The sequence below is a fragment of the Dipteris shenzhenensis genome, chromosome 4, assembly GCF_047967505.1.
Source record: "Dipteris shenzhenensis isolate YYH24624 ecotype China chromosome 4, Dip_SZ_1.0, whole genome shotgun sequence".
NCBI classification, from domain to species: Eukaryota; Viridiplantae; Streptophyta; class Polypodiopsida; order Gleicheniales; family Dipteridaceae; genus Dipteris; species Dipteris shenzhenensis.
This window is the reverse complement of record NC_141599.1, coordinates 40,112,487-40,130,146: the sequence shown is the minus strand read 5'-3', so window position 1 is coordinate 40,130,146 and position 17,660 is coordinate 40,112,487. Positions and strand designations below refer to the sequence as shown.

At 42.0% G+C, this 17,660-nt stretch overlaps 1 protein-coding gene across 2 annotated transcripts; it reads left to right on the top strand.

Annotated features, from left to right (window-relative positions):
• Nucleotides 1-2,932: 2,932 nt before the first annotated feature.
• Nucleotides 2,933-6,421, top strand: LOC147902852 (pentatricopeptide repeat-containing protein At2g33680-like). 2 transcript variants are annotated; one of them, XM_087373851.1, is made up of 3 exons: nucleotides 2,933-3,315; nucleotides 3,400-3,476; nucleotides 3,558-6,421. In XM_087373851.1, the coding sequence occupies exons 1-3, from the start codon at nucleotides 3,108-3,110 to the stop codon at nucleotides 6,111-6,113; spliced, it is 2,841 nt and encodes a 946-aa protein (XP_087229977.1). In that variant the 5' UTR covers nucleotides 2,933-3,107; the 3' UTR covers nucleotides 6,114-6,421. The 2 variants fall into 2 exon arrangements, with proteins under 2 accessions (XP_087229977.1, XP_087229976.1); XM_087373850.1 differs by having other exon boundaries at nucleotides 2,933-3,476.
• Nucleotides 6,422-17,660: the final 11,239 nt, after the last annotated feature.

Below are 17,660 nucleotides of genomic sequence, written 5' to 3'. Positions count from 1 at the left end.
TTACAAGTCCAAGTCCTAAAATATGCCAAGTCCAAGTCCTCTAACATCTTACAAGTCCAAGTAGTAAATTATGCCAAAAACAACCCAAACTTAAAAGATTGGATCCTAGACCCATATTTTCATGAGATCCAACACGTGGCGATTGTGACTAGAATCACGCTTACATAAAACATCGAAACAATGGAGTGGTAGCAATTATCAATAGAAGTGGAGTGGCACAAAACAACAAGCTTATTGAAAAATATCCATGTCATCATCTCCTCAATTGGCGAGTCTATTGCACTTAGAGATGCTCAAAGCACACATGCAAGGCCTTGAACAAAATGTGATACCATAAGTCAGCATTTTATGTGAATCATTTACTCCAGGAGTGCTGTATGACATGCTTTCTTGTGTGACAAGTCAACAAAATCTTTGTATCTTGCACTATATCAAACCCATTGAATTGTACCCACACCTTATATACACCCCCAAAATATAATTTACCATTCATAACTCATTTATTGGTCATACATCCCTCCCCATCTCCCTCCCTCCCCTCGCCCCCAATAAGGAGAAATATGACACACAAAACTCATCAACGGAACAAGTACCTTAAGACAATTCCAGATTATACTTGCATATGTTATGATAGGACACAAGTTACAAGCTACACACTACAAATCAAGGCACTCATTGATATGTAAATCATTTGCACTAGGATTGACGTACATGTTTTTGTCTGAGGCATAATCTTTGCATCTTATACAACATAACATTCTTGGACTTTGTACCCATGCCCAAGATTAACATACATGATGTTGTCATGAGTAACAAGTAGACATAATCTTTGCATCCTACACGACATAACAATGAACATTCTTGGACTTTGTACCCATGCTCTAAACCACCATGTACTTGACATGGTAATTATAACTAGACAATTGCCTATACACTCAAAGAAAATAATAATGTTTGAGAAGAGAAACAAACTAATAGCAATGTACTTATTCATTTTCCAACATCAAAAAATGATTCAGACTCTTTACTTTTTTTTCAACAGGTGAACAAGCCTTCCAAAAAGATTAGCTGAGAGTGAATGTCAAAGCAAATGGCTAGCAAAAAAGAGGTATCTCTAGATGCATTATTGTGAACATTATGTAAGATTCAATCTATTTATTGCTATGAAGTATTGTTCATAAAATGCTTTTAATTTTTCATTCTTCCAACAATTCACGCTGAAAGTGGTACAAATAATAAGCGAATAAGATGCACACCAAAGTGATAAAAAAGAGAGAAAAAAGTTTTCTTCACGAGGAGTATCATCCTTTGATGGCAAAAGTAACCAATATCTTGAAATATAAGCCAAAGGGAAGGAGTAATCTCATTGTGACGAAGTAGATTGTCCAAATACTATTGAAGGGAGAGCAGGCGATAGATGAGATATCAATTCGTGCAGAAACATAAATGATGCTTGAGAAATACACTAGAGGCATACCTATCTACTGCATGATAATGTTACAATTTGCATTTGACATCTCGAGGAGCTTGTCAAATTAGAGATCCAAGCAACTCACATGATACTACATCAATTCAAGGTGGCGTACAATTTGAAGCCCTAGGGTGAATGGCCAATAACTATTGATAAGGCCAAATTCAAGTTGGACCCAAAGTACACGAAGCAACATTACGGCACAGGTGTGACTATCTTACCGCCAAAATAGCTATTACACAAGGCAAAACCCTATCTAAATTAGTACTCACTTTCTTATTTCATATTGTCATACAATTACAGCAACATTCTCTTTCATACTGCATTTCACTTCATGCATAGATACTATAAATGCAGATCCGAATGTCTCCTATAACAATGATGATTCGACAATGAATTTTATTAATTGCATGACTTGTGTAGACATCGGAAAAAAGCACATTGGCCAAAATATAGACATCTAGAAATTTGTGAAACAAGACAAGACTAATCCACCAAGTCAAATGGTAGATGATGTCAATATATATGTTCCATTTGAAGAGTGGTTGGAGACAAAGATGTTGGCATTCACTTCAAACAAAGAGGCGGCAAATATCCTGGAGCATCAGCACATCTTACGACTAGGGACAACATCGACTTCAAAGGGATAATTAACATAAAAGGAAATCGTACTAGTTCAAGAAAATATTCCTACTTAAAGTGTGGGAACTTGATTTAAGCAACGGCAAGCATATTTATGTCGTTCCACTGTGAAGTATATACATAACATACACAATAAAGGCATTGGTATTCTAAAAGACAATGGTATTCTAAAACATAGAATATCGTTGCCCTTTTCTCTTCTACATTAATTTTATGAGAACAAAAAATACATCCTTCATTCATTCTTCTTTCATTTTATCTCCTCTTGATTATCTTGTCATCCTTGTTTGCTTTCATCCCTATCGGAAAGGAGGTGGAAAGACAATAGGCAACTTGAGGAGGAAGCAGGATATGCAAGGTCAAGTGAATGAAGGGAGGAGATGGAAGGTCTCACAGCCTTGGGTTAAGACTTAGCTAGAATTTCAAAAGCCAATCCAAGGTTCTGACGGTCGACAGCATGCATCACGATGAAATGAAATCTTGAAGAGGACGCCGATCTATGCGTGTGCCAAAAGCAATCGTAAGTGTTTAAAATATGCATTTGTTTCGGCCTTGAATTAATTTTTGGTTGATCCATTTCCTTAATTCTAGCAAAGGAGACAAATGAGAGCTCCATTGGATCTAAACAAGGGAAGCAAATTGGATGCCTGAATCTAGCGTTGACGAAAGAAGCTGGCACGAAGTCATTCAAGATCTAACCTTGCGGCATTTAATTTCTAAACCACCCACCATTGCCAGATTACTCGAAACTTTTCCACTAAATGAATAGTAAAATATCCAGAAGAATAGAGTTGCATTTATAGAAGGAGATGAAAGGGAGTTTTTATATGCGTGTATTTGCACAAAATGCTTGATGAGCTGGGCCTGATGTTGAGATGATGGTGGATCTCTTGCAATCTCTTAAGTCAGAGCGAGGTATCAGTTCAGTACTCGTACGTGTTTAATTACACAGCATTTCTCGAGTTATTCTGGCGGGGACGATCAACTTCTTGAAATGACGAAGTTGCTCACAAGAGGAGGCACAGATCCCTGTACGTTTGACGTATCCGCATCGAAACCACGCAGCCTCATCATCCCTCAGCTGCATGGCCCGGGGTTTTTTCGTTTCGGAGATCCACAATCCCACTGGTTGGCAGCTCACCTGCGCAGGCAATCAAGCCTTTGCTCTCGTGGAGCTGTGCTGGAGGAATGCTCATGTTCAGGTACTACCGTCGTTTACTGTATTTGGGCAACGGTCAGTTTTTCTCCTATGGGGTCTGGCAATTCGTTGTGGTCATGCTTCGCAGGTAGGTCAGAGACGGAGCGCTTATTTAAGGAGTACTTTATGGATCCCTCACAGCGGTGGGACTACCGAGAGATCAAAGTAAGCGTGCGACGAATTTGCACTGAAAGATTTGTAGAGCTAAATCTGTAGGCTGACGAGTCTTGTGAATCTTAACAACAGAAAAACCCAAGATCACCAGACTGCAAGCATAAAACTAGCAAGGAGTCACTATGGATAGACAATCTAGAGAAAAAGCCCAAAGCATCCACTGTTCAGGCGCAAGACCGTGGGTTGGTGGAGTGTGGTAAGGCTGGACTAAATCTTTATGCATCTAACGCACAAGAACTGCGTGAGAGGAGTGACTGGGAAACGCTCAGCTTAGATGCCGCACTGGTGGCTGTGGAACGGATGGCCCAGCCGCCTTCAATTCAGAACCTTACATGCATTTTGCATAAGTGCAGAACACAGAAAAATCTAGCGTACACCAAGCGCTTCTATGCCTATCTGTGCAGAAATGGACTGGAAGATCATAGATCTCTTGGGAACTATGTTGTCCCAATGTTGGTGCAAGTGGGAAGCATGTGGGATGCTCAGCAGGTTTTTAACAAGTTGGTTGATCGAAATGAGTATTCTTGGACATCTCTCATCCAGGGGTATATTGAATTTGGGGATTCAGAACATGCCCTCAACCTGTATCAGAAAATGCAAGAGGATCTTGTCTACCCTAGCAAGTATACCTTTGTCAGCGTCCTGAAGGCTTGTGCTAGGGTGAAAGATGCAGAAAGAGGTCGACAAATACAAGCAGAGATAGCCAGAAAGGGGCTGGAAACAGATATTTTTGTTGGCAACATCTTGGTGGATATGTATGCCAAATGTGGCTTGCTTGCAGAAGCACGGGAAGTGTTTGATGAGCTGCCAGTTCGAGATGAGGTCTCGTGGAATGCACTGATGGCAGGATACGTCCACCATGGACTTGGTGAGGAAGCGCTGAATTGTCTTGAACAGATGCAACTGGAGGGTCTCTCTCCAGACTCTGTCACATTTGTTTGCAGCTTGAAAGGTTGTGGCAGCATAGGAGCGATAGACAAGGGCCGAGAAATACATGCCAAGATAGCCAAAAAGGGGCTGGAACGAGATCTTTCTGTTGGCAACACCTTAGTGGATATGTATGCCAAATGTGGCTCCCTTGCAGAAGCATGGCAAGCGTTTGGCAAGCTGCCAGTCCGAGACCAGGTCTCATGGAATGCACTAATGGCAGGATATGCCCAGTATGGGCTTGGTGAAGAAGCGCTGAACTGTCTCGAACAGATGCAACTAGAGGGTCTCCCTTCAGATGCTATCACATTTGTTTGCAGCTTGAAAGCTTGTGGCAGCATACGAGCGATAGACAAGGGCCGAGAACGACACACAGAGATAGCCAGAAAGGGGCTAGAAAGGGATCTTCTTGTTGGCAGCACCTTGGTGGATATGTACGCCAAATGTGGCTTTCTTGCGGAAGCATGGGAAGCGTTTGATAAGCTGCCAGTTCGAGATAAGGTCCTGTGGAATGCACTGATGACAGGATATGCTGAGCATGGGCTTGGCGAGGAAGCGCTCAACTGTATTGAACGGATGCAATGGGAAGGTCTCTCTTTAGATGCTGTCACATTTGTTTGCGGCTTGAAAGCTTGTGGCAGCATAGGAGCGATAGACAAGGGCCGAGAAATGCATGCCGAGATAGCCAGAAAGGGGCTGGAAAGAGGACTTCCTGTTTGCACCACCTTGGTGGATATGTATGCCAAATGTGGGTCACTATCAGAAGCACGGGAAGTGTTTGACAAGCTGCCAATTCGAGATGAGGTCTTGTGTACTGCACTGATTGCAGGGTATGCTGAGCAGGGGTTTGGTGAGGAAGCACTGAACTTACTTGAACAGATGCAACTAGAGGGTGTCTCTCCAGATGCTGTCACATTTGTTTGCAGCTTGAAAGCCTGTAATACTATAGGAGCAATAGAGAAGGGTCAAGACGTGCATGCCGAGATAGCCAGAATGGGGCTGGAAAGAGATCTTGTTGTTGGCAACACCTTGTTGGATATGTATGCCAAATGTGGCTCATTGGCGGAAGCACGGGATCTGTTTGAGAAGCTGCCAGTCCGAGACGAGGTCTCATGGAATACACTGATCGCAGGATATGCCCAGCATGGAGAACATGAAATGGTTTTCCGTACGCTTGAGAGAATGAGACGAGAAGAGATAAAGCCGAATGGGATCACATTCTCTATTGTCCTTACTGTATGCAGTCACAAGGGTCTAGTGGATAAGGGCCATAATTACTTTGATGCCATGAGCAGAGACTATGGCATCACTCCAACTATTGAGCACTACAGTAGCATGGTTGATCTCTTTGGCCGTGCTGGCCAATTAGACAAGGCAGTAGCAATGGTGAAAAAGATGCCTTTCCATCCTGATCTTGTGGTGTGGCAGACGGTGTTGGGTGCTTGTCAAAAGTGGGGTAATGTGGAGCTTGGAAGACTGGCATTTCAACATGCAGTGCAATTGGATGAAAATGATGATGCATCCTATGTGTTGATGTCCAACATCTATGCAGATGCGCACATGCAGGAGGAAGAGAAGAAGGTTGAGGCAATGAGAGCAAAAAAACAAGCATGTAAAAAGCCAGGACAGAACTCTTGGACTAACAATAGGGGGATTGGTATACAAGACATTCCCAAAGCAAAACTATATGTGCAAAGCTAGAAGATCTTTCCTTTGGAAGAAGGGGAGAAGGTATATCCCAGATGAGCATCGGGTGTCATGAGACATTTCTGTTGATGCAAAAAAGATAGGTCATATGGGCATAGAAAGAAGCTCGCTATGGCATGTGCCCTTATCTATAAACGAAAGTGTTAGAAATCGACCAACAGAGGGTACGCATAGCGGAAGACTGATAGAATTGCCCAGGAGCTCACACAGTGTGGTGGGGGGTGTGGAATCACAAACTTCTTAACCTAATGTGCATCAGATAGATGTGCAGACTCATCAATAGGCAATGAACCAGCCAGATATAGAAGACACCAAAATAATATATTTCCGTCCAAAGCTATGGACACAATACAAAAGAGATACATTCAGAGTCCCAACCAATGGTGTGGTCCTCTAATCTTACCACAAGGTACTTCTCCTATCTACCAGCTATCTCTAGACTTGAGCCCGCGGGCTCCACCTCAAGCGTAAGTAGACTTTCCGTCTAGATCCCTTCCATCTTGCTGTCTTTGCACCAGCCTAGGTAGGCAGCACTCCGAGCCTCTACAGCCCACTTGTCTCCTTTGGGATAGAGGCCCACAGGTGGCTGATTTGCTGCTCCTTCTGCTCCCTGAACTGTTGCTCCAAGTGATGTGAAATGAGGCCTGAGGCCTCTCCTTTTATAGGCCCCCAAGAGCTGGAAAAACCTACCGACCCAGCAGCCTTAAATGGCCGACTGCTGGTCGGTTCACTTTCCCCCCCTGGCTGACTTGGTTGGCTGATCCAACCAGCCCTATAAAAGAGCATTTGGCAAGCCCTTTTGGACTGCTGCCTTTGCCGCTTCCTGTGCCTATTGCAGGCCCATGTGCTGCTGCTCCAGGTCCCCCATGCAGCCGCCTATTGGCCCTGCTCATGCTGCTACCTGTGTTCCTCTGCCAGCCCCTTGTGCTGCTCTTTGAAGGCGCTTTTGCCAACCCATACACGCCTGCCTTGCTGCTCCTCTGCCAGGCTGTTGATTGCTGCCCACATGGCAGCCCCTTTAGCCTTCTTTTCTTTGCTGTGAGGTGTTGCCCATATGGCAACCCCCTCTCCAGGCTTTTCCCTCTGGACACATGCCCCAGGTCTCCCTCCCTCACACTCTCCTCATATGGGGGCTTACAGATGGGGAGGTGACCTTTCCAATAGAAAGCCTGCTCCTGTGTGGAGCGGGTCAGCTCCACCCCCCTAGCTCATATCCTATGTACCTCCACGAGTAACCCCACTACAATTGGGGGAAAACCACAGAACTAACGGGCTGCTTGAGAGCTCAAAACAAACAGCTCAACAACCAAGTCGAAGGGAGCACAAAGGAGTGGATGAACTACTCCACTACCTTGCTCCTCAGGTGCTAGACTGGGCTGGCTCTACTCCTCTGCCAGGCCCTCCAATGAGATGACGAAGTGAGGGCTGAGGGGGGGCCTATAAATAGTCCCCACCCCCTCCCTAGTCGGCTGCTAGGCTAGGGCTGACCCCTGCTGGTAGCTGGGCTGACTGCAGCAGCTAGGGCTGTGACACAGCCCTACAAATGGGCTCCTAGGGGGCCGACCCTCTGCCCTATAAGTAGGGCTCCACAAGACCCTATATGAGGGCTGCACCCCTGCTCACCAACAGGCCGACCTGAGGGCTAGCAGCAGCCCTAGGTGGCCGACCATATGCTGCTGAAAACAGGCCTCCATTGTGTGCCACAGAGAACACCTCCAGGGGCTGCTCACACAGCACACAAGTGGGTCCATGAGGTGCCCTGATCAGCAGGGATCTGACTGGCAACCCTAGATGCTCCAAAGCCAGCTGCCCCACCTACACACAGCCCTAGACTACCCTCATAGGGGGGTGGGCACAGCCACAACAGAGGCCCTCACTCGCTAAGGTGACATTAGGAGATGCTGACCTCCAACACCCCCTCTGAGCTCTTGGATGGAACAGAGATGCCAGGGAGCTGGGGGTGCCGCTGGAACAACTGGAGGAATCCCTCTTGTGATGCTCCACTGCTGAAGACCGCTACAGGTACTGTCGAAGAAGCCCCCTCGTGGCACGAATCGCCTCAGCACGATCATTGGAAACCTGGAACTGTTGCTCCCAGGCCACTAGTACTAGTTACACTCCTCTAGTCTGGTAATGGTACATTGGGTCAACTGGTACAACAATCTAACTGCTGGTACTTAAGTTCAAGAAAGTTGGTAATTGGACCTAGGAGATTCACCTTGGGGGAAAGTTGTTGCTACAGGTGCATCCAAAGAAATTGTGTTTGTAAGAGCAGCGCATTGGGACTTGAATGAAGAGAATCTGGACTAGTTTTGATTAGCCTTTTCCTTTAGTGCTAGCCTTTATCACGACTGAGCCTACCCTTCACCTACGGAGTGTTGATAGAAATGCGAAGACCTTTGTTTAAATGGATGCGAGTATGTGTGGTTGTGTGGATATGTATGCGTATGTTCATACTATGGTCTACATCGATCGTTGGGAGTCGATGACATTGGTGGGGATGTCATAGTAGGCTGTAGCTAGTCCCTGCAGTGCGTGATGGAGTTTATGATTTTCAACCTGTGACTGTAATGAGATTGAGATTGCACCATGTATTAGAGGATGAGTTTGGGCATGTTCTTGGATTCATCTAGATGTGTTTTTCCGCCGTATTAGGAGACATGCAGATTCCACCTTGTTAAATTTTCATCCATGTTCGGGCTTGCTGAGGTTGTGATAAATTCTTATTATCTTAATTGGTGTGTTGCCTTATCAGGTAGATTGTCTAAGCATTTTTGCTTATAATTGCTTCTTGGGGAGAGAATAAAATGAAATTGTGTAGTCTTTATAAGCAGTTGCTTATAATTGCTTGTTTGGGAGAGAATAAAATGAAATCATGTAGTCTTTAAAAGCAGTTGTAACTCGAATGAAGAGAATATGGACTACTTTTTCATTAGCATTCTCCTTTAGTGGTAGCCTTTGTCACGGCTGAGTCTGCCCTTCACCTCTGAAGTGCTTTTTGAAACTCAGTACAAAGACCTTTGTAGAAATGGATGCTTATGTGTGGGTGTGTGGATATGTACGTGTGAATCTCTTATGTTTATAACTATGGTCTACATTTACCAATGGGGATGTCATAGTAGCTAGTCCCTGCTATGTGATTTTCAACCTTGTGAGTGACGGTCATGAGATTGAAACTACTCCATGTGTTGTGTTCTAGAGGATGAGTTTGGGCATGTTCTTGGATTCGTCTAGATATATGCATGTGGACTTGAAGGTTGTGCAGGTGGGCCAGATGGACATGGACGTTCACGCTAGTTGTACAAGAGCCTTGTAGGGCTCTGACCTATAGTTTTGGAAGTCTAGCTTTGGAAAAGCAAGGGTCTATTCTTAATGTTATCTCGGTCTTGATCTTTGATTTTGGCTGAAGCAATAGCTGAGGTTGGAGTTTGCTTTCCAAAATTTGCGCGGGTTTGTAGAAAGCAAGCTTTGCTTTGTGGGGTGTAAAGAGGCTAGCTCTGCTTTTTATAGCAAGTGTGGTTAAATTTAGTTGGACTTGGGATAAGGCAAGACTCTTCCTCAAGTGCTTTCAAATGCCGTCAGCCTGGTTAAGGAAAAGCTAGGAGGGAAAGCGATTTTGGCACAAGCATGCAGCCCCTAAGGCCACCACATACCTCCTATAGCTTGAGGAGCTTGAGATCTTTTGTCCAATGCATGAACTTTCCTAGAAGGTTTTCTGCTGGCTTGTGTCTATTATTTCTATCCTCAACAACTGAAAATTTTCCCTCCTAGAAGTAATCTTGAATTGCCATGATTGCAATACACCTCTAGATGTGCCTTATTGATGGATTGCAAAGGTGCCCAGACAGGCCATGAGTTAAGCCCTTACTGATTTTCTATGGGCGATCACGTTATCCTCCTGGCCGATCACGTTATCCTCCTCACCTATAGTTTGTTTGATTGATCCTCAAGGGTCTCGGAGCCCTTAAATAGAACCTCAAGTTAGGAGATTCATAGATGACTTATCTGTCCTAGACGTCCCAAACTTTAAAGATTTTATATACAGAAAACAAAAATCTTTTTGTGGAGGAAATTTTCCTGGAGAGTGTGAACTTAATTGTGTAGCCACTCAGTTTAGAAGTTAATATCTAAGGTAAACAACAACCACATGAGTATGCTGAGTTGAATATCATACGAATACCTCACAATGATTCAAAGTTTCAAAACATCTTTCATATGGGTAGATATGGAGTGGTAACTTCAGATTCACTGGTCTTTGCACAAGTAATAGTGCCTTTCTCTCTCAATTTAGTAATATAATCCTATCACATTGTAGAAAGGGCTATAATACAAGAAAAGTAATGAGGAAACTCCCCTATGTTCCATGTTGAAGTCGTCGTATTGTTGGAATTTTGATTGTGGGTATGTTTAGGATCCTTGAACGTAGAATTGAAATCCAAAGTGGGGAGCTTCAAAGCCCATTTTGTTTCGAGTTCTTAGGTTTGTTTCGAGTTCTTAGGTTTGTTTTAATTTTGAAGATCATCTGCTCTTAGGCATCTATTAAGTTTTGGTTTCTGTCCACCTTATTTGATTTTTTTTAAAAAAATAGGTAAATAAATAACTAACTAATTTAAAAAATGATAATGATTGTTTCCTTGTGTTTGTGTAGGTGTTTTCATTTGTTTCTTAGACGTGCATTGGTTTACATTAGTTTCCTTGTGTTGGCATTAGGATTTCTTTTGTTTTTTATATTAAACCTAATCTCTCTCTCTCTCTCTCATATTTCTTTTTCGTATTTCCTACTTTGTTTCTTCTTTTTGCTATCAAAGGTTTTTTGTTTGGGCTGGGATTTCAAATCTTGGGTACTGATGAGAATGAATGCATAGCTTTGCTTACTAAGTAAATTTCATTAAATAATTATCATATGCTTGCCAAGTCCCTTTTATAGTTAGTTGATTTTTATCTAATTTGGCTCTAGCAAGAAGTTGCAGGAAGTTGACTTAATGCTATTGTCAATGATCTCTCAATTGTATCGGGAGACCTCTTTGAGGCCCCACTGCTCCATGGGCAGCCCTACTAAAAGAGAGGGGATGTGGTTAGCATCTCCTTTTCTATCTCGGATCATTTGACCTCAGGCAGGCCTGGTCTTAAACATGGTCATGACTATTAAAAGTTTAAACATTACTTCTACAAATTTTGACACTCATGAGTTACATTCTTTTGACTCATCCACCAATTCTTTTGCTTCTAGACATGTGAGAAACTCTTATAGAGATAGATTTGATTTCTTAGCTAGATCAAATTTGAATAAACTTAATGTGTCTGTCAAATTGTCATGTGCATCTGCAGCCCATGGCATATCTGCCTTGCTGGCAACCCCACACCAGATAGCAGATGCAGGAGCAGCTAGCAATATAGCAGTAGCCGTACGGGCTGTATGCAGAGGTGTGCAAGTCTAGCAGGTCCAAGTGCAGGTGTAATAAAGCCACAGCAGTCCCAACTGCCGCGTGGCAGGTTGGCTGGCTACAGACAGGTCGACCAGTCAATGGCAGCCTATAGCCACAGATTGGTTCTATCCTAAAAGCCTAGGATGGTTTCCCCAATCATTTGGGGATCTGTCTTCCTCTAGATTTGGTCTAGAACTCCCTCAGCAGACACCTCTAGTGCAGCATGTCAGGTTCCAAATGAACAACAGGGAAGAGGGCAGCGTGAGCAGATCTTCACCATTGCCACCATCTACAGGAAGGAGGAATACTAATATTCTTTCAACATTTCGCCTTAGTTGTATTCGGCCTTTTGGCTAGAATTAGATAAATACTTTCTTCGAAGGGGAAAAAGGGAAAGGATGGGAAGGGGGGGGGGGGGGTGTGGTCCCTTATTGCAACCCAAAATACACACCCCTGCAACAATGGCAAGTATCTTTATGTTTCTTTCAGTTATATGTTTATTTCATTCAGCTATTAATAGGAGAGAGAGTGAGTTTAGTCTTCTCCCTATTACACAGATGCTCTAATTTTAAGTCGATGACGTACACACAATATAAAGATCCTCAATAAATTGAAATGTCTTAAGAGTAAACTTCTTTGCAGCTCTTGGCCTCTCAGTCCTATTCATACCACCCAACTAATCTATGTTATCTACACTATTCATAGTAGTAGTATGCTTTATTTCATCTATTTCCAAGAGCACGTTTGGAAAGCTATAAAAGTGCATAAAAAGAATTCCTTCATTTGATATTTGAAACCCCCATATGCAATAATGGAAAAATCTAGTTTTGTTGTTTTCATATTGAGCATACAGAAGGAGAATTTTCTAACTCAAAATAGTTTGTCAAGGTAGCTAGGCCTTGTGAACTTCATTTATGAGAACTTTGCATTCCTTTTTTCCTAAATGTTTTAATTTAGAAGGGAAGTCGGCTCATCACAAGAATAAAAAGGCTAGTCCAAATAATCGTGTGGTTTAAAGAACACATCCAAAGACTTAAAAACGTTTCTTCTTGTCATTGTACTCCAATTCTAATGTGGAAGCCAAAAGTGATTCATTCTTGTCATCCTAATCCAAATCAAGTGGGGAAGCCAAAAGTTATTCCTTTTCCTTCTCCGAGTCCTCCTAATGTTGGTGTTATAAACGGGGCCTATAGAGCTTATAAGAGAAGGTTCTAGCTCTTGGATCAACTTATGTTTTGGGGTAAATTTTCTATTAAGGTTTTTGAAAGATATAATTTCAAGGTTCTTTATAGACTTCTACTTCTTTATACTTTAGAAAACTTCTCTTGTCAAGAAGTAACCAACATTGCATTTAGTTGAAAGTAATGTTAGAGAAGTTTCTAAATTTTGAAGATCTTGGTCTTAAAAGTGTTGCCATTTAAGAAAAGAACTTATGATCAATTTCTTTACTTTACTAATTCCATCTAAATATTTTGTAGGTTGCAACATAACAAAATAAAAATGTATCATTACCCACTTAGAGGAGTTCAGAATAGACTAGAGGCACATTGTGCTACTCATGGCTATGTGAGAAGTCTAAAGCACAAGCGTGACAATGCCTTGAATTTGTTGCATTTATATTTGTGAAGGGGGGGAGGGGGGAGAGAGAGAGAGAGAGACTATTAACAAGGAACAACCACAAAATATCAAAATGATCTGGAATACATTGGTAAAGCTAGGCTTTACTTTTGGATAAGAATTGATAATGCAAAGATGCACTCTTGTGGGTTTCACATGCTTGGAAGGGTTTTAACAACATAAAGGGAAGGGGGTTAATGTTAAGAATATTAAAGGTCATGTGCCTCTAGAAACATGAGAATGGATTAGTTAAACAAACTAAGAAAGAAAGGATACACATTAGCCATTGACAGTATCCTTCAGCAAATAGATGCAAGAATATGGGCAGGTAGAGGAATTTTTAACAGGTTCTGTTTCACATGGATGAGGGTGACTCTACGTAGGATCATGTCACTTAGATTCAAGATTTGCATGAGCAACTCTTGAAAATTGATGAGATCATTCTTGACTCACAACTTGTTTCCACTAAAGTCTTTGCCGAAGTCTTATCTTTCTGTTCATATATTAATCTTTAGATGCAAGGGAACCAAATTGCATCACTTTTCAAGAGTTGATCGCACTCTTGTTGCAGGAGGAGTAGATGCAAAAGAATATGGCTTCACGTTCTCATAGTGGGGAGCATGCTTTTTCAACCCGAAGATAAGGGCAACATGAAACTGTTTCACAAAATCATGCCAGTAGTTCTGGACATGCACATGCAGTTGGGAAAGATAAAATTGATGCTGTAAAGTCTTTCAAGAAAGGCCAAGTACCATTATCACAAAAAGTCTGGTTTGCAAATCAGTGAATGTCCCAAGAGTCTTGCCAAAGAGAAGAAGAAAAAGTTTGGTATGGCAGTTTTAGGCTCAACTCATCATGCAGGTTCCCACGATACTTTTGCCAACTTTGTTAAGCATGATTGGAACTTCATTACTTACAGCTATGGTGTTCCTTGGCAGCCATGCATTTTTAGTGTGAATGAGATGGCTGTGGCATGGTACTTTGATTGCGGTGCTTCCTGCCATATTGCCTCACACAAGTCCTTTGATAGCTTATCTAGTGCATCGATTGGCCAGTCAGTTTCCTGTGTCAGCGATTCTTCTTACCTAGTTAAAGGGATAACTTTCACTCAGAGTCATGGATGGTTCAGATCTTTACATCCAAGATGTTTTGTATGTCCTTAGGATAAGAATTTACTTTCAGTCTCTTGTTTCTCTTGAAGAGGTTACTAGGTCATCTTTGAGGATGATCGATGTACAATCTGTGACAAGGAGAGAGACTATGCCTTGGTTTTCACAGGTATAATATGTCACATGTCATTTAGCTTGATGAATATGAGAAAAGAGCATGTTCAGCTTTTGCAACTTCTACCTCTCTCATGCAAGATGTAGAGTTATGACATGCCATGTTTAGGCATTTAAATGATGGCAGCCTTATGTTATTGCAAATCCTTAATATGGCTAATGCCTTACCACGTTTTGAGACCTCTCCAGCTTTATTTTGGGTAAAATGCATCATTTTTCCTTTCCCAAGGATGGTACAGTTTGAGCTACATGTAAATTACAGCTTGTCCATACTGATGTTCGTGGACCCATGCGCACTATGTCTATTGGAGGTCCTTTTAAATATGTTGTATTCATAGATGAATTCACATGTTTTACCCAGGTCTTTGCTCTTAAACACAATTTTGGAGTTTGTATTGTGGTCAAACACTTTGTGGCCTTGGTTGAAAATTAACCTGAATGCAGGTTGCAGACCCTTTGTTCAGATCAAGGGGAGGAATATCTACCCTAGGCATTGCTATAATTTTTTGTTGGTGGGAAGGGCATTATGCATCAGTTTATGATAAGGCATACTTCTCAACAGAATGGGAAGGTTGAAAGGAAAATTCGATCACTTTCGGAGATGGGAAGATGCATGCTAAAAGCAAAAGGGCTACCACAGGAAATTTTGGATGGAAGCTGTTATGTGCTAAAATCATGTTTTGAGCAGGTGTCCTATGAAGGCACTTAAGGTCATGACACCTTATCAAGCATGGTTTTGTCATAAGCCCACATCTACAAAGGCACTTAAGGTCATGACACCTTATCAGAATGGTTTGGTCATAAGCCTGATGTGAGCTATTTTCATACATTTGGTTGTGTAGCATATGTACATGTGGCTCATGGAAAACTTGATGACAAGGAAAAAGAGTGCATCTTTATTGTCTATAGCAGTGAAAGCAAGGGATATACACTTTTATGATCCTGTGACGAACAAGCTTATCACTAGTCAAGATGTTATATTTGTTGAAAAAGCAGATCTACCCTTTGCTAGTTTTGATAGAAATTAGGGTTCTTCTAAACCCTCTGATAGCCTAGTACCCATTGTCTTTGATGTTGCACCTGATATGCCAGTGGAAAATCAAATTTTGTAACAAGACACTGGAGTGTGTGATGCCTTAGTTTAGCCTATGAATTATTATGTTTCTCAAGATGAAATTGATGATGCCGTAGCAATTGAAAGTACAATAGTGTAAGAAGCAAGATCAGTACCTTGTTGGCTGCCCCGCACTCTTGAGGATAGCAAGCTTTCTACGCCACTTCCTAGTCGTACATTGAGTGGCACTAGAGACATTGAGGATGCACATTTCTATGAGTCTACTTGGGTAAGCAACAAACCTACGGCAGAACAGCCTGACTAATTTGATGATGCATGAGATAATGTGCATTGGATGTAGGCAATACAACTGGAGATTGACTCCATTAAGGAGGACCACACTTGGGAGTTGGTGGATTTGTCTGCCAACAAGAAGGCAATAGGCACAAAGGGGGTTTATAAGCTCAAAAGAAAATCAAATGGTTCCCTAGACAGGTATAAAGCTCATCTTGTGGCAAAGAGCTATGCACGGCAGAAAGGCATAGATTATGATGAAAATTTTGCCTCCACTTCGCGTATGACTTTCGTTAGGTGTGTGGTCGCATTGGCCACATTTCATGGATGGAAGGTCCATTAGTTGGACATTGAAATTGCATTTTGGAATGGGGACCTTCAAAAGGAGGTCTTTGTTCTTCATCCCATTAGATTTATGAAACCTGGCAAGGAAGACAAAGTATGCAAGTTTAGAAAGGCTTGTATGGTTTGAAGCAAGCTTGTCGAGCTTGGTATGCAAAAGTAGATGCCATTTTGTACATCCAAGGAATGCAGAGTAGTCCACATGAGAGCACTCTCTATGTCAAGAAGGAAGGTTTGGATTTGCTCATGATTGTTCTCTATGTCAATGACATGCTGCTCGGCTGATATTAATGCTGCAAAATTCGTATAATTTAAGGTTGAATTACATCATACATTTGAGATGTCCGATTTGGGGTTGCTTCACTACTATTTGGGCATCCACTTTATACATGATGATAGAGGTATTGGGCTTTTACAGTCAAAGTATATTGGTAAGCTCTTGGAACGGTTCAGGTTTCAGCATTGCAAGCCTATCTCTACTCCTATGGAGCCCTAGCTATCTGTTCACGATGCCAATGAACATTTTGATGCCTTTCTTTACAGCTAGGTTGTGGGATTCCTTATTTGTTTATGCAACATACATCCTAACATTTAGTGTGTAATGTCCTAGCTGAGCAGGTTTATGCATAGCCGGTTAGAGGTTTATGCACAGCCGGTTAGAGGTTGAGTTTGTGGGTGAGTTAGTTACCACACATGTTTTGACACCAATTAGGGTCCCCATTGTAGGCTTTTGGCTCTATGACTACCCTAGCTTTGTATTTCATTTTGTGTTATTGTGATTTCATTTTGACATGCTTCACCTCCATTCTCTTGCATTATCTCACTCCATTTCTAATAGAGACCTGATTCGGAAGTAGACTTGGATGACTAAGGTGGCCCAATTTGGGTGGCAAAGGTTGTTCACATAGAAAGGGACGAAAAGAGAATCCCTAGCACATTTATAGCTTTGTGGTATGAATCGAAACCTTTAAAAAGTGTCCTCAAAAAAATATAAATAAAATTAAAAATATATACTATAAAACAACTTTATGAGGGTTAGTTGTTGCAAAGGAAACATGAATGGGTTCCAACTAAAGAGGACTTGTCTGAACTGGAAGTGGGTAACATTATACATTTCAAAACACCATTACAATTGTTGATCCTCTTCCATGGGTGCCACATGGAAGGGATTCTTAGATACAAAATTAGAGATTGTCCCAGCACAAGCTACTAGTCTTCATAGATAGGGCAACAAGCTTGATAGGAGGATTGTATCCAAGATTGTATCCAAGGTCCCCCTCGAAAGTTGGGGAGACTATGTACATGTTTTTGTTATTATATAATTGATCATGTTCTAGACCATCCCAACCAATTGTTTTAGTTAAAATTATTTGAATTCTAAAGTGATTGTCTTAAATCATCGCAATGATCCCGGTGGTAGCAACATCATGCAACATACCACCGAGTTGGTTCATGTGTAACACCAGTTATGTGGTTGGAATAAAAATAAACAGTAGCATGCCACTGAGCTGGTTCAGGTCAAACA